Source organism: Hemicordylus capensis, chromosome 5 (assembly GCF_027244095.1).
Source record: "Hemicordylus capensis ecotype Gifberg chromosome 5, rHemCap1.1.pri, whole genome shotgun sequence".
Lineage (NCBI taxonomy): Eukaryota > Metazoa > Chordata > Lepidosauria > Squamata > Cordylidae > Hemicordylus > Hemicordylus capensis.
In genome coordinates, this window is record NC_069661.1 from 258,162,933 (window position 1) to 258,183,754 (window position 20,822).

Below are 20,822 nucleotides of genomic sequence, written 5' to 3' on the forward strand. Positions count from 1 at the left end.
ATTTTAGAACATCTTCTCTCATTACCTCCAATTGTCCCAGTTCTTCAGCCCCCAAGCCTGAGAAGCTCAGTTCCGGAAAGGGTATATGGTCAGTGTCCTCCACTGTGAAGACAGATGCAAAGAACTCATTCAGCTTCTCTGCAATCTCCTTGTCCTCCTTAATATCACTGCCTCATCATCTAAGGGCCCAACCACCTCCCTGGCAGGTATACTTCTGAAATATTTAAAGATATTTCTGATACATTTAAGGAAGTGTTTTTTATTCCCCTTGACACTTCTAGCTATATGCTCCTCAAACTCTCTCTTTGCATCCCTTATTGTCTCCTTGCATTTCTTTTGCCAGAGTTTATGTTTATTCCTGTTCTCTTCATTTGGGCAGGACTTCCATTTTCTGAAGGAACTCTTCTTTCCTTTTATAGCTTCCCTGACTCTACTCTTTAGCTGTGCTGGCGTCCTCCTGAACTTGGTGGTACCTTTCCTCCTCCTTTTTATACATTCTAACTGAGCTTCTGTTATTTTGATTTTGAATAAGTTCCATGCTTTCTGGAGTGATTTGACCCTCCTGACTTTCCCTTTCAGCTTCCTTTACCAGTCCCCTCAGTTCTGAGATGTTTCCTCTTCTGAAGTCCAACGCATCAGTGTTGGACTTCCTTGGCAATGCTCCACTCACATATAATCTGAATTGGATCATGCTATGGTCACTGTTCCCAATGGTTCCAAAATTCTGACATTTCGCACCAGATCCTGGGCACCACACAGGATTAATAGAATGGTCCACCCACAGAAGCTTATGGATCTGCTTGGTTTCCAGACAGCCCTCGTGAAGTTTCCAGTGTCTAGAACTGGTGATTCTGTCGAGGCGAATCTCTGGAACAGAAAGACAACCCGGGCTGTTGACACAGTTGCTTCTAAATGCCTTCTCTGGCTTGGTGGAGCCCATTCTGCTCCTTGGTTTTCCTCAGAGCTTATGGTGATGAAACAACTCGGGCAACAACTGAAACAACACTGGAGAAAGAGTCATGATGAATCCAATGAAACAAAGGCTAGAGCCCATTTTAGGGACTACTCTGTGGTGGTGGAGGCAGCAAAGGAATGCTTTTTCTCCACCTCCACTGCATCTGCCCAGTGCAGACCATTGGAGCTGCTTCATGTAGCAAAGACATTGCTCCATACATCCCCCCCAGGTAATGGGGGAGGAATAATCTACAGCCCATTATGATCAGTTTGCATGTCACTTTACAGATAAAGCCACTCGTATCCGTGCTGATTTGGACTCCAGAGTTTTGGCAGTTCCAGCAGACATGCCTGTGGTACTATCTGGTCCTATTGTGTTAGAGTCTTTTCAATTGGTGCAGCCTCAGGATGTGGACAAGATCCTGGGCAGTGTGCGGGCGACATCTTCTAATCGTTCAACCATTCTAATCAGTCCATCACCCCTGCAGAGTGTAGATGGAGCAGTCAGACTAAACCCCACCAGATGATCTGTCCATGACAAAGGAATTACCTCAGACTCCCCCACCTCCAATTATTTATTCCCCCGTTGGCAAAAACCAGACCCAGAGTATGTCCTGCCATGTGGGTAGGGCCCGATACCAGCTGAGATAGGCCCATGGTTACCATGGAGGCCATGAAATCCTGAGCCGCTCCTACTAGGGGGGCCTCAGAATGGACATTGAAATTGTCAAGGGCACACGCTCCTGCAATAAATCAAAGCAACAGCTGGAATGCATGGGGTTAGAGTTTTTATTAGCAGCAAAGTGGAAGCAAGTGTACGTCGAACAAAGTCAATGGAAATTATCACATTTGAACTGTCAGTCCATAAATCATAGTCAAGTTCCAATATGGTTCAATGCCAGGAGAGTGGTCAGTTGTCAATTCCATAGTCCAGGGGGTTCCGAAAAGAGTCACAAGTCGATAGCCAGGCACAGGGTCAAGATCACAGGAGCAAACAGGAGCAAGGTACTCAAGACCAGGGAGCTGGAACTGCATACCAAAGCGATCATTTGAAACCAGTGCAGTGCTGAGTGAGCGGTCTGAATGTATACCCCTGGCCAAGCACCTGGAAATGGGAAAGGTCTCTTGATAGATGACTGCAATGCCCCCTCCCTGACCCTCCAGGTGGGGCTGCTGCATGATCAGGAAACTTGGAGGACAGAGCTGAGAGAGACCAACCCCACCCAGCTCATCCAACCAGGTCTCCGTCATACACACCAGGTCAGCATGCTCATCCACAATCAAATTGTGGATGAGAGATGTTTTAGCATTTACTGACCTGGCATTCAACAGCAGCACCCTACATAAGAACATAAGAACAGCCCTGCTGGATCAGGCTAAAGACCCATCTAGTCCAGCATCCTGTTTCGCACAGTGGCCCACCAGATGCCGCTGGAAGCCACAGGCAGGAGTTGAGGGCGTGCCCTCTCTCCTGCCATTGCTCCCCTGCAACTGGTACTCAGAGGCATACCCTTGAGGCTGGAGGTGGCTCACAGCCCTCCGACTAGTGGCCGTTGATAGACCTCTCCTCCATGAAGTCATCCAAACCCCTCTTAAAACCATCCAGGTTGTTGGCTGTCACGACATTTTGTGGCAGATAATTCCACAAGTGGATCACGCGTTGTGTGAAAAAGTACTTCCGTTGGTTGGTCCTAGACCTCCTGGCAATCAATTTCATGGAGTGACACCTTGTTCTAGTGTTGTGTGAGAGGGAAAAGAATCTCTCTCTCTCCACTTTCTCCACGCCATGCATGATTTTATAGACCTCTATCATGTCTCCCCGCAGTCGACTTTTTTCTAAATTAAAAAGCCCCAGGTGTTGTAGCCTTGCCTCATAAGAAAGGTGCTCTAGGCCCCTGATCATCTTGGTTGCCCTCTTCTGTACCTTCTCCAGTTCAACAATGTCCTTTTTAAGATGTGGTGACCAGAATTGTACGCAGTACTCCAAGTGTGGTTGCACCATAGTTTTGTATAAAGGCATTATAATGTTAGCCGTTTTATTTTCAATCCCCTTCCCAATGATCCCTAGCATGGAATTTGCCTTTTTCACAGCTGCCGCACATTGAATAGACACTTTCAACGAGCTGTCCACCACAACCCCAAGATCCCTTTCCTGGTCCGTCACCGACAGCTCAGATCCCATCAGCATATACTTGAAGTTGGGGTTTTTCGTCCCAGTGTGCATCACTTTACACTTGCTAACATTGAACCGCATTTGCCATTTTGTCACCCACTCCCCCAGTTTGGAGAGATCCTTTTGGAGCTGCTCACAATCCATTTTGGATTTCACTACCCGGAAGAGTTTGGTATCATCTGCAAGTTTGGCCACATCGCTGCTTACCCCTGCTTCTAGATCATTGATGAATAAATTAAAAAGCACCAGTCCCAGTACAGATCCCTGGGGGACCCCACTTCTTACTTCCCTCCATTGTGAAAACTCTCCATTTATACCTACCCTCTGTTTTCTGTCTTTCAACCAGTTAGCAATCCACACATGTACTTGTCCCTTTATCCCATGACAGCTAAGTTTCCTCAGGAGTCTTTGATGAGGAACTTTGTCAAAAGCTTTTTGGAAGTCCAGGTAGACTATGTCAACTGGATCACCTTTATCCACATACTTGTTGACACTCTCAAAGAAGTCCAAAAGGTTGGTGAGGCAAGATTTACCTTTGCAGAAGCCATGCTGGCTCACTCCCAGCAGGGCCTGTTCTTCTAAGTGCGTTACAATTTTATTCTTGAGGATGCTTTCCATCAATTTGCCTGGAACGGACGTTAGGCTAACCGGCCTGTAATTTCCTGGATCGCCCCTGGATCCCTTTTTGAAAATCGGTGTTACATTTGCTACTCTCCAGTCCTCTGGTACAGAGCCCGATTTCAGGGATAAGTTAAATATTTTAGCAAAGAGGTTGGCAATTTCACACTTGAGTTCTTTGAGGACTCTTGGATGGATGCCATCCGGCCCTGGTGATTTGTTAGCTTTCAGTTTTTCCAGACAGTTTAGAACATCATCCCTTGTCACTTCTATCAGACTCAGCTCTCTAGCCTCCATCCCTAAAAAGCCTGGTTCAGGAACAGGTATATGCTCAGTATCCTCTGCCGTGAAGACAGACGCAAAGAACTCATTCAGTTTCTCTGCAACCTCCATATCCTCCTTAATAATCCCTTTCACTCCCTCATTGTCTTATGGCCCAATGGCCTCCCTGGCAGTTTTCCTGCTTCTGATGTACTTAAAGAAGTTTTTGTTATTCCCCTTGATACTTTTGGCTAAATGTTCCTCAAACTCTCTTTTTGCCTCCCTTATTGTCACCTTGCATTTCTTTTGCCAGAGTATGTGTTCCTTTCTGTTCTTTTCGTTTGGGCAGGCTTTCCAATTTCGGAAGGAAGTCTTCTTCCCTTTTATGGCTTCCTTGACGGTACCTGTTAGCCATGCTGGCATCCTCCTGGACTTAGTGGTACCTTTCCTCCTTTTGGGTATACAGTCTAACTGGGCTTCTAGTATTGTGGTTTTGAGTAAACTCCATGCACTCTGGAGCGAAGTGACTCTCCTGATTTTCCCCCTCAGCTTTCTTTTCACCATACTCCTCATTTTGGAGAAGTTTCCTCTTTTGAAATTTAAAATGTCTGTGTTTGACATCCTTGGTGATTCTCTCCCCGCATGTATGCTGAATTTGATGGCACTGTGGTCACTGTTCCCTAAAGGGTCGATGACACTGACATCACGCACCAGCTCCTGGGTGTCACTCAGAATTAGATCCAAGGTCGCCTTCTCTCTGGTCGGTTCCATGACCAACTGTTCTAAGGCACAGTCATTTAGCTTATCTAGAAATTTGACCTCTTTGTCCTGACTTGAATGTGAATTTACCCAGTCCATGTGTGGGTAGTTGAAATCACCCATAATTACAGCCCTGCCTCTCCTTTACGCCTCCCTGAGTTCCTCCTGCAACTCCCAGTCACTGTCGGCATTTTCATCCGGAGGGCGATAGCATGTCCCCAGTAGCACAATTCCTTTCTGGTCTTGTATAGTCACCCACAGGGTTTCTGTGGAGGACTGCAGTCCACCTAGGTTTTCTAGCTTGTTAGATTCTATCCCTTCTTTAACATACAGTGCTACCCCTCCTCCAAGGCGCCCCTCCCTGTCCTTCCTATAGAGTTTATACCCAGGGATAACAGTGTCCCACCGGTTCTCACTGTTCCACCATGTTTCTGTTATGCCCACTATGTCTATTTCTGCATTAGCAACCAAGCACTCCAGCTCACCCATCTTGGCTCGGAGGCTTCTGGCATTGGCATACAAGCACCTATACACTGAATCTTTCCCCTGATGTATGCTATTCCTTTGACTCTTTGACCTGCTGGCACAGCCTTCCGTCTGCTCTTTATGCAGTTCTGCTCCGTCCCCATCTGTTTTATTTGAATTCTTTGCAGCCTCACACTTTAAATACTTCCCTCAAGAGAGTGTTCTCAGAGCTCCCTGGGGTCAGAGGGTTGGGAGAAGGGCCGGAAAAAGGAATAGGCCTCAATTGCCTGAACCATTTCCCCTTGTAACAGCCTGCCCAACTCCCACCACCATACCACCCTTTGCCCACTACCTGTGATATTGCTGCCCCAAGACCACCCCCACATTTCTGCTCTCCCAGACACACCTCCTCAGCCCAACCAACCACAGCTCCTCTGTTTGATAAAAAACCAGGTCCAAGACTCATTCATCCCTCAGGACAACCAAGGCAGTCTCCACCCCATAGCCTGCCCGAAAGCCAGTTTGAAATGGGTCTACATAATAAGTTTCCTCCAAGACCACCTGTAGTTGGGAGGCCACCACCTTCTCAATCACCTTGCCCAGCCATGGAAGGTTTTAAGCTCTGTCCTCGAAGAAAAGTATAAAAGTGGGATAGTACTTACCTTCTCCTTGTGCTGTGTTTCTCCTTATAAAGGGGGAGCACTTGTGTGCCTCTCCACAGAGTTTCACGCCACCCTCCCACTAGATCGCTTCAAAATCTGTTTGCAAACTCCTGTTAGCAAAGTTCCAAAACTGTGCTCAGTTTCTGGTCTTGAGTAAGTCTGTCAGCCTCACTAGTTTGCCTCTGTGCAATTTTTGTGTGTGTTGCAGTCGCAGGAAAGTTGAGTCCAAGAAGTAGGTTGGCATTTGGGATCCAGACTCCCACCTCTGCCTTTCCCTCTGTTTGCTGCCTGAGGTCAGCCATCTGTCTCTGTCTGCATTCTGTTTCCAACTGTGGTCAGCCAAATGCCAAGGAGAACCTCACAAAACAGGCATGAGAGCAAAATACTTCCCTGTTCTTTGACTCAATCATCTGGTGATATATTGGTGGTGGTGGTGCTGGTGGTGGTGGTGCTGCTGGTGGTGGTGGTGTTACAAATATTTATATGCTACTTTTCAACAAGAGAGACCTCAAAGCCATTTGCACAGGGCTCCCCAAAGGGCTCCCAGTCTCAAAAGGAAAATAAGCTAGAAAGACCAGCATGGCCACTGTAGGGATGCTGGGCTGGGGCTAGAAGGGGCCAGTTGCTCACCTGCTGATCAATAGGAAAGAGATCCACCACTTTAAAAGGTGCCTTTTTGCTCAGTTAGCAGGTGTTAAATCTGGAGTTTGCACTTTGCTATTATCATGGCTGATAGGAGAGCTTCCATGGGGAACAAGAGGCTGGAAGAGATGGACCCCTCCTCGGTCTAATTCAGCAGGGCTCTTGCTATGTTCTTATCTCTAGGAATTTCTAAGAAAGGCATTCTCAGCATCTTCACAAAACTACATTGCCCAAGGTTCTTTGTTGGGATCAACAGTGGCTAGACCAATTCCAAGTCAAATTCAAAGTAGTCTGAATGTCTAGGGAAGCAAGGCGGGACCTTTTTGTCCTGTGCAATCACCACTCGCAAGTCCATGCTTTGACTATGGAAATCTATCGCCAAGAGACCTTCATCTGCTTGGAAGTCGTGTCTGGAAGCCAGCGTTGTTTTTTCAGATGTTCTGGTGACTCACTTTGGGCCACAAACCTGTTGGGATTTTGCCATAGACATGGTCTCTGTTATTTGTATGGGACATGCTTCTCTGTTTGAATGTGTCTATGGGCTTGCGGGTGCAGGCACAGTGTTTGTTTGTCTCCTGCTAACTGAGCAAAGAGGCACCTTTTAAAAGTGGTGATTCCCTTTACTTAGAAAGGGGAGAGCAACTGGCCCTCTCCATCCCTAGCATTGCAATCCTCCAGTGGCTGTTGCTGGTGTCTCTCTTATTATGTTTCTTTTTTAGACTGTGAGCCCTTTGGGGACAGGGAGCCATTTAATTAACTTATTTATTTCTGTATGTAAACCGCTTTGTGAACTTTGGTTGAAAAGCGGTATATAATATTCGTTGTATTCGTATTGTCTGCTCCTCACTTGAATTTCAAACTGAGAGGTTCTCTTCCTCTCTCTGCATAAGAGACTGTTAGTCTGTTTATTGTTTTCTTAGTCTATGTTTTAGTTAGTAATAAATATCAAACTCTTGTTTCTCAGTCAAAGTTGCTTCTTGTACAATTACTTATAAAGGATAAGTTGATACATCAGCATTTTCTATGCACGTTTGTTTAACTGATGATGGAGTGTTCGCCAAAATGTTTTTATTGATGAGTATCAACTTTTTTTTTTGCACAGTAAAGGATTTTTGGAAGATTACTTCTAGAGGATAAGTAATTTCTCTGCAACAAAACCTCAGGCTAACTGCCCTTTTCAAAATCAACACAGCCAGTTATTCTCTTTTTATAATGATGGAGGACTCTAGTGGGACTCATTGGAAGAGGGTCATAGAATCATGGAATGTTATATTTGGAAGGGAACTTGGGCATCTACTGGTCCAACCCCGCCCAACCACAACCCCCTCCCCCCCACGCTCAGTTCAGGAATCTGCTGCAGCTTCCCCAAGAGAGGGCCATCCACCCTCTGTCTGAAATCCTCCAGTGAATGGGGAGCCCATCACTGTACGAGCAGAGGCATATCTAGGGAAAATAGCGCCTAGGGCAAGCACTGGAATTGCGCCCCCTGACCAAACATCTGACACCCATCTTTCAGATAACTTTACCATAATATCAGCTGAAAAATACAAGTCAAGCTCGTTAATCTTTTAATATTTCAAAAACTATTTAGCTGTGGGTGTAGCCAGACCAAAAAGTGCTGGAAAACTACAAATTTCAGTATGCTGGGGCTCATGAAATACCCAAATACTATGTGGAGGTATACTTGGAAAACTAAACAGAAGTGCCTGTCTAATTCTCTACTATGCATTGTAGCATCACTATCACATAAGTTTTAAAAATAAATGGAGAATTTGGCTTTTCCCAGATACTCTGAAAATAATTAAAGGATATGCAGAGTGAACTGTGTCACTGCTTGGAATATATTCTATTTTATATATCTATAATATATTTCAGAAAGACAGTTAAAATGAGAGAAAGAGAGCAAGAAACTCCCAGTGGGCCTTAATACTAAGGATTTCACACTGATTCAAAGACAAACTCACCATTAATAGCCATATTATTAAGACATCACATTTAACTCACTTATCACAAGAAGCAAAGTAAAAGCAAATGAATACAATCCTAGCTCATAAGCTTCAGCTCATTATTTACAAGCCCTGATTCTCTGTACATAGTGCCAAACTGAATATGTGTACAGTGACTTATATTATATTAAATTTTAAAAAATACCTATAGCCCCTTCGGGGGCTTCCTAAAGGCTGTGGGGTGGGTCTACAAAGGTTCCCCCTCCCCTCGCTGGCCTCTAGGACTTTACAGGGACCATTTGAGCATGTGCGGTGGCCATTTATAGATAGATAGATAGATAGATAGATAGATAGATAGATAGATAGATAGATAGATATTAAAAAATGGCCGCTGAAAACAAAATGGCTGCCATGCAAGCTCAAATGGCCTCTGTGAGGCCTGGCATGGCCTAGGGCCTCACAGAGGCCATTTGAGCATGCACAGTGGCCATTTTGTTTTCGGTGGCCATTTTTTTAAAAAAGATTAATTTTACAGAATGGCGCCCCCTTCAAGTGGCGCCCGGGGCATGTGCCCTGCCTGCCCTACCCTAGATATGCCCCTGTGTACGAGGCAGACTCTTCTACAATCAAGGAGCTCTTACTAGTTAGGAAACACCTCCTCGTGTCTAGCCTAAATCCTCACAATACCAGCTGATCTGTTCTATTCCTGTTCTCAGGAGCAACAGGTCTTCTCCTCCCTCAGCTGCATGACAGCTCTTCAGATATTTGAAGACCAATGAGCTGCCTGGGAGTTATTCACACATGCCTTCATGCCGTGGGGTATCTGAAGAGCGAATCTGCTTCATAGCAGATGTTTAAGTCAAGGGATTAAATGAACAGTTAACATAGGGTTGGCTCCTCTCAGCAATCCCTGAAGATCTTTTTCCTGTGTTTGTCCCCACAGCTTGCTCCCAGTTTTTTTATCCAACCAATCACATCCAAGAGAGGAGGAGGTGAGAGAGTCCCCCCCCCCCATATCTCTGTGACATCTCTGGGAAAGGGTGGGAGGCTTGGAAGCAGAGGCGCATGTTTGTGGGTGGGGAGTGGTTAAGGTGCTCTGGGGCAAGAGTGGTGTTGGAATGAAGGGGGTGTAACAGGAATTGCTTGAGGGGGGTGCTGCATGGGGCGTGACAGGGACTGACTGATTCGAGCAGAGAGGCTTGTTGCACTGTGGGGAGGGCAGCAGGTTTGTGAGTTGGTGCTTGATTGCAAGAGAAGGGGATGTTGGAGGGCAGGCGCAGGTGCAGGGTGTGAAATGGAAAGACGGAGGTGTCAAGACTGATGCAGGGTTGTCGTGTTTGTGTGTGCAGGGAGAGAAGTGGTGGTAGGTGGTGTGTGAGTGGAGGAGGTGAATGGGGAAGTGGGAAGAAAGCTGTGGGGTAGGGAGAGATCAGGCTTGGGCAGTCGAGGGCTGAAGGTAGCCATAGGGATGTGTCTGGAAGGGCTGCTGGTGTACGTAGGTGTGTGTGTATGACTTTAGAGAGGTGGTCTGGTCTTGGGGTCCTGCACCACCCCTCCCCCATACTTTCAGATAGGAAGAGGCTTAAATGGGAGATGCCAAGAGAAGCGCTCACAGATGATCAGGTAAGGATTTCAGATAAATGAATAAAAATACCAAATTGCAAAACATGTCCAAGGAATTTCACCAATCTGCCAAACCCTACCCACCCCCAGCGCTTGCAATTGTAAAACACTCAGAGCAGACCATATGGAAAATGGTTGACAAACTCTCCTTCACTGCGTTTTGAAAAATGCCTATACTGGCAATGGCCACTCCACACATTCCAAGAGAAGTCCCGCAGCATACCAGAAAGCTCGGTTTTTCAAAAAAAGGAAGCCGCAAATAGGGGATTTTCTTTACCCCAGACATAATTTGGGCCAAGCTAGAATGCGCAGCAATAATTCGGCGGGGGTGGGGGGGGAGGGACAGAATCAGGTGTGTACTGGTCCATGACAGCTTGCAGGGACCTCTGGGGAAATCAAGCTGATATGTAGACTCGCTCCCTCCATTCTGGAGGCGATGCAAACTAGAAACCCTGTTTGTAAAGCCTCCTGTTGTGGGGTGAAAAGAAAGACCCAGGAGAACGGAAGATTCTAACTAAGTTTATTGCCAAGCAAAGAAGCACATTCCCCAGAAAGACAGACAGGGAAGGTTCAAGTGATATTTAGAAGAGAACTCCAGATGGATTCCAGGTATCTGGTGAAGAGGCTTCCTCATGTGGAGAGAGTCTCAGAAGGTGCAGGAGGAAAGGCTTCCTTTCAGCCGCCATCATTTCCTTCCAAACAGGATCTCTGAGCTCCTCTGGCTCATAGAGAGCCCCGATAGGAGGCCTAACTGGCTCTCCACTTGCAGAGAAAAGGTCTTACAATGCTGCAGGTAGCATCATCCCAGCTCTTATACCCTGAAAGTCAAGGGAGAGACAGAGGAATGTCAGCTGGGCATGGAGAATGACTTTAGCAAGCTGGACAGATCTGAGAGAATAACATCTAGACTCCGACATATGTCTCCCTGCATCCCACTGTGCTCTTCAAATGGGATTGGGCCCCTCCAGAGCCCCTTGAGGTACCCTCCCCATTCACATATGCCCCCAGCAAAGCATTGGTCTCTGTTCTCAATGTTAGATGCCTGACAGTTCTCTCCTTACCTGACCCAGGTGTGAGGACCACACAGTACTGCTTCCCACCAATATTGTTTGGTGTTCCACCCAACCAGTTGCTGTACCTAAATGGTGTGCCATCAGTCCATCGCCAGCCACGCTGCTGTGGAGCAGATAAAGAAATGGGCCAGTCAGTAAGTAGAGGGAGCCAGATGCTAAGAAGGGGTGGAAACCTGATGGACAAATGTCCCACCCCCAGTGGAGTTTACATTGGAATCCCAACAAGAACTGAAACAAGTTCTCGAATTAAAGATTGCTTGCAAAGGTGGTAATGCATGGTCTTCTAATTCCCTCTTTTCCATTCATCATTAGGGATCCAATTATGTTCTAAGGTTTGACGGAATCAGCCGCTTCTCAGAAGAATCCCAGTGCAGGCCACAAGGGTTCTGGTGAGGCAGCCAGTGAGTCCACGTGCCGTGCAGGAACCATGTGGAGTGAATTCTCACCATGTTCGCAGTCGACGTCCTCTGCAGCCCAATCCACACAAAATCCGTCTCCAGGTTGACTTGAGACAGGTAACCGCCAATACGTTGCACCAGGGTCTCACTTGCGATGGAAGCTAAGTGGCCGCCATTCCTGTTTTGCTGGCAAATGGCCTGTATGGAGACAGGAGTCACAGACACCCCATGAAGAAAGTCCTCTGTTTTGGACCCTGCTTCCCAGCAGGTCCTACTTATTTCCCAAGTCATCCTAGTATAGGGAAGGAGGAGATCTTTTCTTGTGGTAGCAAGCTTGAATTCTCCCCTTTGCTAGACAGGGTCTGCTCTGGTTTACATTTGAATGGGAGACTACATGCGTGAGCATTGTAAATTAGTCCCTGTAGAGGATGGGGGGAAATCTGTATGCTTGCACACAGAAGGTTCCCTCCCTGGCAGCATCTCCAAGACAGGGATGAGGCGAGAGAGACTCCTGCCTGCTACCTTGGAGAAGCCACTGCCAGTCCGTGAAGACCAGGGCTGCTCAACTTTGGCCCTCCTGCAGATGTCAGTCTACAATTCCCATAATCCCTGGCTATTGACTGTTGTGGCTGAGGATTATGGGAGTTGTAGTCCAAAAACAGCTGGAAGGCTGAAGTTGAGCAGCCCTGGTGTAGACAATACTGAGCTAGATGGACCAAGGGTCAGACTAGGTAGGAGGCAGCTTCCTGTACTCCTAAGGGGCCTGCTCTTTCACTGATGGATCCAGCTACAGGTCATTTTAATTTATTTATTTATTTGATTTATATATCGCCCCTCAAAAATGGCTCAGGGCAGTTTACAACTTACAAAATAGTTCATGGTGGTTGAGCCTGGCATGCTTCTTAACTGAGCTAATGGTGGGGAGGCAGCTCTGGAATATTCTGGGGCAGGAAAATTGAAAAAGGTGACATAGCCTTCCTCCTGCTCCTGCTCTTGCCCAGTCAAGAATGGGGTGGGGCCACAGCATGGTCAAACCTTCTGCTTTGATGCAGGAGGTTCCAGGTCCGAACCCCCGTATCTCCAGACAGAGCTGGGAGGGGGACTCCCGTCTGAAACCTTAGAGAGCTGCTGCCAGTCAGTGTGGTCAACTGACTCAGTACCAGGCAGCTTCCTCTGTCCCTATCTTTGAGCAGAGAGTATAAAGAAAGTCACTCAGGGGTCCAGCAGAACCAGTAAGAGAGCTGGTCTGGTGGTAGCAAGCATGATGTGTCCCCTTAGCTAAGCAGGGTCCACCCTGGTTGCATATGAAAGGGAGACTAGAAGTGTGAGCACTGTAAGATATTCCCCTCAGGAGAGGGAGCTACTCTAGAAAGAGCATCTACCAGTTCCAAGTTCCCTCCCTGGCAGCATCTCCAAGATAAGGCTGAGAGAGACTCCTGCCTGCAGCCTTGGGCAAGCCGCTGCCAGTCTGTGTAGACAATATTGAGCAAGATGGACCATTGGTCTGACTCTGTATATGACAGCTTCCTATGTTCCTATGGCTTGTCCAGTTTGCAGGTTAAGCCATCCACCCCCCTAGAGATGCTTCCATCCCTGAGCCAGACTGCAAGCCCGACTGAAATGGGTCACTGTACTCCATCTCCCCCAGTTTCCCTGGAGCTCAAGCACTGGGCCCACGAATGGTGACGAGTGGGGGACTGCCTGGTCATGATCAAACAGGGGATTCAAGGGAGGGTTTCTTCAGCAGAGGATGGACAGCTCCCATTGTCAGGGAGGGTGGTGCCACATGCACCCTCTGCAAGAGATGCACAGATCCCCTTCTCGGGCCACTTGGCCAGCCCCTGATTCCAGCATTTTCAGGCTATGCCTCCCCCACTGGAATAATTCTCTCCCACTGAAAGGGGGAGGCTGGAGTTCCCTTGTGCTGCTCAGGCTGTCTGGGCTGTTGGAGAGAGACAGGAAAGGGCCAGCTGATCCCTCACCATCAGCACCACCACGGGTGGGGTTTCCGGTGGAATTCTTCCTGAGGCCTTGAGCATCATACAACCAGCACAGCAGATGTTCTTTTTACATTTTCTCAGTGGAATAACAGTGTTCAGCACAGGTGCTTTCAACATTGGTTTAGAAGGGTGGTCTCAAGGAATGCACCCCTGACCTCACTGCACTGGCCCTCCACTAAGCATGGATGAAGGCGGCAGGCAGTACAGGTTGGCGGAGAAGGTAGGGGAGGAACAGCCCCTGAAATCCTCATTGGGTGTTCCAAAGCTGACAAGGAAGGAGAGATAGGGATGTGCAAACTGGTTTGAATTCGAACCAGTTCGGTTCAACGGTTTGAATTCTAACCGAACCAGCCATTAGGTTCGAGCTGCCGGTTTGAATTTGAACCAAACTGGGGGGTTCAGTTTGAACTCCCAAAGTGGCTGGAGTGGTAGTTGGCACCCATGGGTACCTACCACCCAGCCCCCAAAGCAATTGGACACTCGTACGATATTTCTTTTATGAATTTTTGATTTTCCCCCCTCAGAGTATAATGGGACTCAGACCAGCCCATTATTCCCTATTGTGGAGCACCCATGGGTGCCACCTACCACCCAAACCCAAAAGCAATACACTCCTACAATTTTTAATGAATCTTTGCAATATTTTTATTTTTCAGAATATAATGAGACTCAAACCAGCCCATTATCCCCTATGTGGAGCACCTAAGGGCACAAAAGTGAGGTGTGCCAAGGCAATCAGACACTCCTCCGATTATTGATGAATTTTTAAAGTATTTTTGAATTCCCCATAGGGAATAATGAGGATTCCATCAAATATATAGCTTCACATTGGGGGGAAAGGGGTAGCCTAGAGCAGAGTGTGGTGGGTGGTAGTGCCTGGGGGGCAAGGAAGCTACCAGAATTATTTGAAAGGAATTGGGCAAAGGGCTGATTTTTAAGTGACTTTTGAAGTTTACGCATCTTTAAGGTTTTTCTCCATAGGGAATAATGGAGGTTTCAGCAACCCTGTAATTGCACTTGCAGGGGGGGGGGCACTGGGGTGGCCCCATTGCTAACCCATGGGGTTCTGGGTTTTGTTGTTTCTGAGGTGTACTGAGTGTAGATTCTCTGGTAGCATATGAGAGTGGATTGATGGTTTGTCATTGAAAATCTCATATGTTACCAAAGAATCAACACTCAGAATTACTAAAAACCATATGAGTGTCCGATTGCTTTGGGGGTTGGGTGGTAGGCACCCATGGGTGCCAACTACCACCCCACCCACTTTGGGAAGTTCAGACCAATTTAAACCGGTTCAAATTTGAACCAAACCGGGCGGTTCAAGAAAAACCAAAACTGAGCCTTCCCCTCCCGGTTCGAACCCAGTTCATATTCGAACCGAACCGGGCAAACCGGTTTTGTGCACATCCCTAAGGAGAGATCCTGTTGCTGGCCAGCAGTCATTCTTGTCATAAAAATGTTTTAATAATAATTCTTGGCCCGGGTGACTCACCTCTGCCTCGTCAAAGGAGACGGGATATTCATAGAACTCGAAGCAGTACCACCGCACCCCTTCACTGTAGGAGTAGGAGCCTGATGGGCAGCGGGACCTGGCCTGGCCCTGGGCAGCTTTGGCCGGAACACCTACAAGATGGGAGGCAGGAGGGGTGAGGGAGGCAGCCAGTGCCTGAGGGACTCCCTCACACAGAACGGCACCCGCCTGGTGTTTCAATGGATACTTGTGGTCTTTTCTTTTTCACCCTCCACCTAAGTGGGCCTTTTTAAAGCAGGGGCTGTATCCACACTGGGGCCCTTTAACACTGCTGAGGCGTTGCCTTTCTGCAGCTGGAACTGGAATTGAAACTGGAAGTTCCACAGGGCACAATATCGTGCTAGTATCAATGGCCAAGATCCTGCTGTTATGTTTACGTAGAAGCAAGTTCCATTCCGTTAAGGCCCCCTGGAATTCTAATCAGAAGCTTCCTCCTTGCATGCTTCCTGTTTGGTGCATTAATCTGTTTATTGGTTAGTCTGTTTATTGGTTAATCTTTTAATTAGACCTTTTTCTCTGCAGATGGGCCTTTAGTTACTAGTTTCCTCCATTTTCTTCTTTTTAAATTGTGAAATAGAACTAGAAAGGAAAACATTATAAGAGGCAACCAGTAATTTAAGCCCCTTCCCACAGGGAACAACCATTGACTAATTAAACGGCAATTCAGTAATGCCTCAAATGTAATACAAGTGGTTCTTATTAGGCCTGTGCAGTTGGATATATCCAATATCAATATTGGAATGAGATCAGCGGTATCAGTTATATCAGCAATAATTCTGATATGATATTTAGAAGCCCATATCATATTGGCATTGCTCTCAATATATCATGAAAATTGTCAGAAAATCTCAGAAATCTTGGAAATACCAACTGGCACCTACAGCCTGCTTTCAGCCCCTGACAAAAGTTGAAACAAGCATTTTTTTTAACTCAATGACTGTTTGAAAAATGGTGGCCATTTTCTGCCATCTGCCTATGCATTTATTTATTTACCACATTTTCATGAATATAACCCACGCTTGATCACCTGTTACAGAAAACATCTCTTGCATTATCCACAACCCTACATAGTTCGCACCCTGGCATAATACACATTTTCTTTTTATTGTCCACACCTCCCAAATGAAGGAGATCCTCCATATGAATGAAGGAGATCCTTTTGCAGAAGTGTTCACAGGAACAGCTTGTTAAACAAAAACGGGCAAACAATACCTCTAATTGTGGCTGCTGCCTTGACAAACAATCGTGGTAATCACAGCTGCTGCTATCTGAACTTATTCAGGAGGAACAGACAATATAAAGAGAATGCATATTATGCCGGGGTGTGTGTGTGTGTGTTTAAGGGTGCCATCTATGTAAAAATTATCCTGTATACCCCACAACCACTAATTTCCTCACATCACTCTACTTGAGATGCAAAATCTTGCATAACTTGTGAGTTATATTAACAAAAATATGGTATTTAACCAATTTAAAAAAACTAGTGCTGGATTCTCAGATGTGACATCCCTTTCCCTGTAATTCTTGGACATATACACACTTTTCTGTCCGGATTCTTTGCTGTTAGTCCATCTAAGGCAAGCATAAAATAATTAAAAATCAAGGAATTGATCAATTTACGTAAAAATTAAATAAAGAGAGTCCAGTCAACATGTACTACATGTGTGCCAAATTTAGGAGCTCTCTGCCCAGACTTTCCTGATTATTGAATATTTTATATTTTCCTACTAATTTCTATGGTGAATATTTCTGATTTTTTCGGAATCTGATAATACAATATGCTATATGGTTAAAGGTCCCTAGATCTGACTTTGATACTTATTGGATCGGATCAGATTGTATTGGACTAGATCTGATATTTTGGAGAGTGAACAGAGCTCTGTAAAGCCTTAACAGCATTTTGCCAATCTCAATCGTAAACCCCTCCTGTATTCTACCAAAGAAAACCACAGGGCTCTATGGGCACCAGAAGTCGAAATCAACTTGACAGCACACTTTACCTTTACCTCTTTAGTCTGTCCTGGATGGTGTGGTCACCTGGTAGAGCATGATGATGCTTAATTTGGAGGGGAGGGGGGCCTCCAAAGGCCTTTAGGTCCAGGCTCCAAAATTACCTAGGTGCACCTCTACACACGTACGTGTGTGTGTGTGTGTGTGTGTGTGTGTGTGTGTGTGTGTGTGTACACACACACACACACACACACACACACTTGGGCTGGGGTCCCAAGACTCTCTCCTTCCAACCACTCAGAAGAGATAAAAATCAATTTTAAAATAGGATGAAACCAAAAGAAAACAGATCCTTGAAATTCTTAACCAGCCAGATAATCCTGGGAAGCTCACCAAAAGCTGGTAAGCAGAGGTAAGCTGCCTCTGTATATGTGGGCTTCATTTGTAGCTAGTCACGGTAGACCAGACGTCCTCCTCCTCTGAGCTCAATTCATGCAATCCTCCCACGTTTAACATCTCCTCCTCTTAGGCCAGAGGCCATTTCCACCTTGTGGGCATTTAGGGAAATTGGGCCATTTATCTTAGACAAGTAAGAGAATGACTTTAACGACATTTTAAAAAATGGCTCCCCAAAAGGAGGCACTGACCCTTTTTTCACGCCTCCTCCTTGTAGACATAGCACACCCGCATGTTCAATCTGTGGGCTTCAGGCTTGCCATGTTCCCACACCTAAAGCCTGCAGTTTGGTCAGGTGGAAGGGCACCCCCTATTAATCATTAATGGCAGAGAAGAAGAAGAGGAGGAGGACGGGGTATAGTTAGGCACATAGGAAGCCACCGGCAGCATGGGTGCAACCTTCCAGCGGTAGCCCCTAGGAGCCCAAGGCACACCACGTGCTTCAGCCAGTGCTGGGTTTCCAGCTGAGCTGGGAATGCCTTTTGAGGCAGGGAAAGGTGCTCCCAACCAGGCTGGAAAACCAGTGCTGGAAACACCTTGCCAATGGCTTTTATAGGATTGTCTCTACTGCTGCTTCTTTGTATTTTGTATGGTTATTTTATGCTTGTATTTTAAATCTTTTTAGTCAGTTCTATGTTTTTATATTTTAGCTTATATTTTAATTGTACACCAACATGGCAGTCATATGCCCCTGCCTGGACTGGGATCCATCTGCTGCTGGCGCTTGCAGATTTGGTGCCCATTATTCTGGGCTTTCTCTATGGGGGAGAGCCACATGCTTCACCAGCTAGTCGGGTTGGCTGTAGTTGCGAAAAGGTTTTCCCTGGCAGCACCACGCTTAGCTTGGAAGTGCAGGTGGACAGGCCTGTAGGGCATGGTGAGTCTGTGCACGTGCAGCCACAGGCCACCAGCATCTCTGCCGCTATCAACCCCTGCCCAGGACGCGGCAGGCTCAGCATGACAAGCAAACCTAGCAGGACTGCCGCTGCAGACACACAGTCGCTCTTGTGCAGTGTGCATGTTCAGCGTAGCCATCACGCCTTCGTTCTGTACGTACTCGCAATCACTAGTGTGGAGTGCAAGCAGAACAAGGGACGAATGCATCACATATATGGCTGGGGAGCAGTCAGAAGCCCCCTTATAGCAACCTGGGATGGGAAAGGTTACTCATGTGTGTCCCTAACTTGCATTTGTGATCTTGGGGGTAGGGAGGCACTGCAGGCGTTAGTGGCTCGGGAAGAGCATCCACGCTGAGCAAACCCAAAGGGGCTTCTTTATTCTGAGTTTGGGGTTCTTGGGCTCTTATGCGTCACCGGAGCTTCCTCAATGCCCAATTCAGATGGGGGCGTCGGTCTGGGGTGCTCACTCTTGCTAAGGATGGCCGGAATTCTGCCCCTCCCCTCCCCACTGCCCCTGGACTAAGATTCAGAAGCGGACGCATTTGGGGGAAAGTGGTTGAGAGCCAGCAGAGTGGGGCGATTTCTCACATCCCGGGCGATTAGCCACCAACCTTCAGGGGCTGCTCAGTCGGCCTCTCCATCCCGCCCCTGGCCATGGGGCCGGGCCCTCCACTAGGAGAGAGGCTGCACCACCTCGAGTTCCATCTGCCACCCAAGAAGGAGGCAGGAGCCTTCACCTCTGGCTCTTGACATATGGCTGGCAGGAGACAGGCAAGGGAATTGCCACAGGCGGCTGCTGCTGCTGCTGTTCAACCAACAGGAGGCACGAGGGGGGAAACGCTGACGCAAGGGAGAGAGCGGATAAGCCCCCAGGAGAGTCCGGCTGGCAGCACTTGAAAGACCAGCCTGCTGCTGCTCAGCCGGCTCATGCGTCTGTTAGCCTTGAAGGTGTTGGCCCTTTCTCGTCCCCTTGCTCTCTTTCCACCATGAGCACAACCTTTATGGCCGGCTTAGAGAGAGAGAGACAGGTGGAGCGATCCCAGCCACTCCTTCTGCTCCTCACCAAGAAGTGCCTTCCAACTACCAGCACTTTTACACACACACACACACACACACACACACACACAAAACTATAAGAGGCAGCCGGGATCTGCAAGAGTTCAGGAGGAGGCAAAGACTGATGGTTTGGCTGGACAATCCCCTCCAAGTCAGCCTGCTGTATCTCTCATGAGCTTTGGCGAGAGAGCCCTTTCCAAAGGCAGCAGGAGCAGCAGCCCGGACCCCAGCCACACCCAACAGGCTCAGTGGCCTTGCTGTTTTACTAGGCAGGGGGGTGGGGGTGGGGGTGGGAGGCAATAGTCCTGCTCCCGAAACCTCATTTTCTTTAAGATCCTCGGTTTCTTATGTGCGCTCCAGTGCAGGAGTACTCAGTCAGTGAAGAGGGATGTACAGAGATGCTGCATGACTTGCCTGGTCAAGATAATCTCGGCACTTCTACAGGTAGATCCACTTGGCCACTCCGGCAACATCTAACCCCTGGTGACCAGCAAGGGGGGGGCACTTTTCAACTCTCACGGGGGTCTCCCCACCTCACTGTGGCAAAGACAGGGCTAGGAGAGTCTGTGTGCTCTCCCCCGTGATGAGGGTGGCCCAGGAAACGTGCAACGCTGCGTTGCACATTCTGAGTTAAGAGCGTATTGCAGGTCAGACTCCTGGGAAATGAGATGGCCCCGAGACGGCACTGCTCCCTTGAGAGAAGGTGGCTGGATCCTGCACAGCCAGTGAGAACAATCTGCACATCGGTTCTGTCGTACAGTGACTGTCTGGGGGGAAACGGGGATGGACATCCGGCTGTCAGAATGCTGGCCTGGCTGGACCCACCTTGGTCTGAACGAGCAGGGCTTTTAGGAACGTAGGAAGCTGCCATATTCCGAGTCAGGCCATTGATCCATCTAGCGCAGTATTGCCTACACCAGGCCTGCTCAACTTTGCCCCCCCCCCAGTTGTTTTTGGACCACAACTCCCACTATCCGCCCCCCCCAAGCCAGGGATTGTGGGAGTTGTAGGTCAACACCTGCAGGAGGGCCGATGCTGAGCAGCCCTGGCCTACACAGACTAGCAGTGGCTTCTCCAAGGTTGCCGGCAGGAGTCGCCCCCGTCCCCATCTTGCACTGCTCCCAGGCAGTCTCCCTCTCCAAGGCAAGTCACGCTGCACCTTTTCTGGTGTTCTAAAATCCACCTGCTGCCTTCTACAGGGATGAGAGCAGAGGAGCTCAACCTGGACTCCCCAGCTGCTGTTGGACTACAACTCCCATCATTCCCAGCCACAACAGCCATTTTCTCCCAAGAACCCCTAGCTTAGAGCACATAGCAAGCTGGACATAAGTCAGCCAAGGAATGCTGTGGCCCAAA

The 20,822-nt window shown here is 47.8% G+C and overlaps 1 protein-coding gene across 2 annotated transcripts; it reads right to left on the reverse strand.

Moving 5' to 3' along the window:
* Window positions 1-10,606: 10,606 nt before the first annotated feature.
* On the reverse strand, window positions 10,607-17,667 carry LOC128326162 (lithostathine-like). 2 transcript variants are annotated; one of them, XM_053252461.1, is made up of 5 exons: window positions 17,449-17,667; window positions 15,067-15,197; window positions 11,623-11,772; window positions 11,165-11,279; window positions 10,607-10,921 (listed from the first exon to the last, which is right to left on the reverse strand). In XM_053252461.1, the coding sequence occupies exons 1-5, from the start codon at window positions 17,495-17,497 to the stop codon at window positions 10,851-10,853; spliced, it is 516 nt and encodes a 171-aa protein (XP_053108436.1). In that variant the 5' UTR covers window positions 17,498-17,667; the 3' UTR covers window positions 10,607-10,850. The 2 variants fall into 2 exon arrangements, with proteins under 2 accessions (XP_053108436.1, XP_053108437.1); XM_053252462.1 differs by lacking the exons at window positions 15,067-15,197; window positions 17,449-17,667 and adding an exon at window positions 13,557-15,052.
* Between the last annotated feature and the right edge of the window lie 3,155 nt (window positions 17,668-20,822).

Excerpts from the sequence above, each read along its gene's own strand:
- LOC128326162 (XM_053252461.1), bottom strand. The coding sequence starts at position 17,497 with ATGAAGCCCACATATACAGAGGCAGCTTACCTCTGCTTACCAGCTTTT. Across the intron at positions 15,198-17,448 it reads CCTCTGCTTACCAGCTTTTG|GTGTTCCGGCCAAAGCTGCC; the intron begins GTGAGCTTCCCA and ends CCCATCTTGTAG. Across the intron at positions 10,922-11,164 it reads GGTCCTCACACCTGGGTCAG|GGTATAAGAGCTGGGATGAT; the intron begins GTAAGGAGAGAA and ends CTTGACTTTCAG.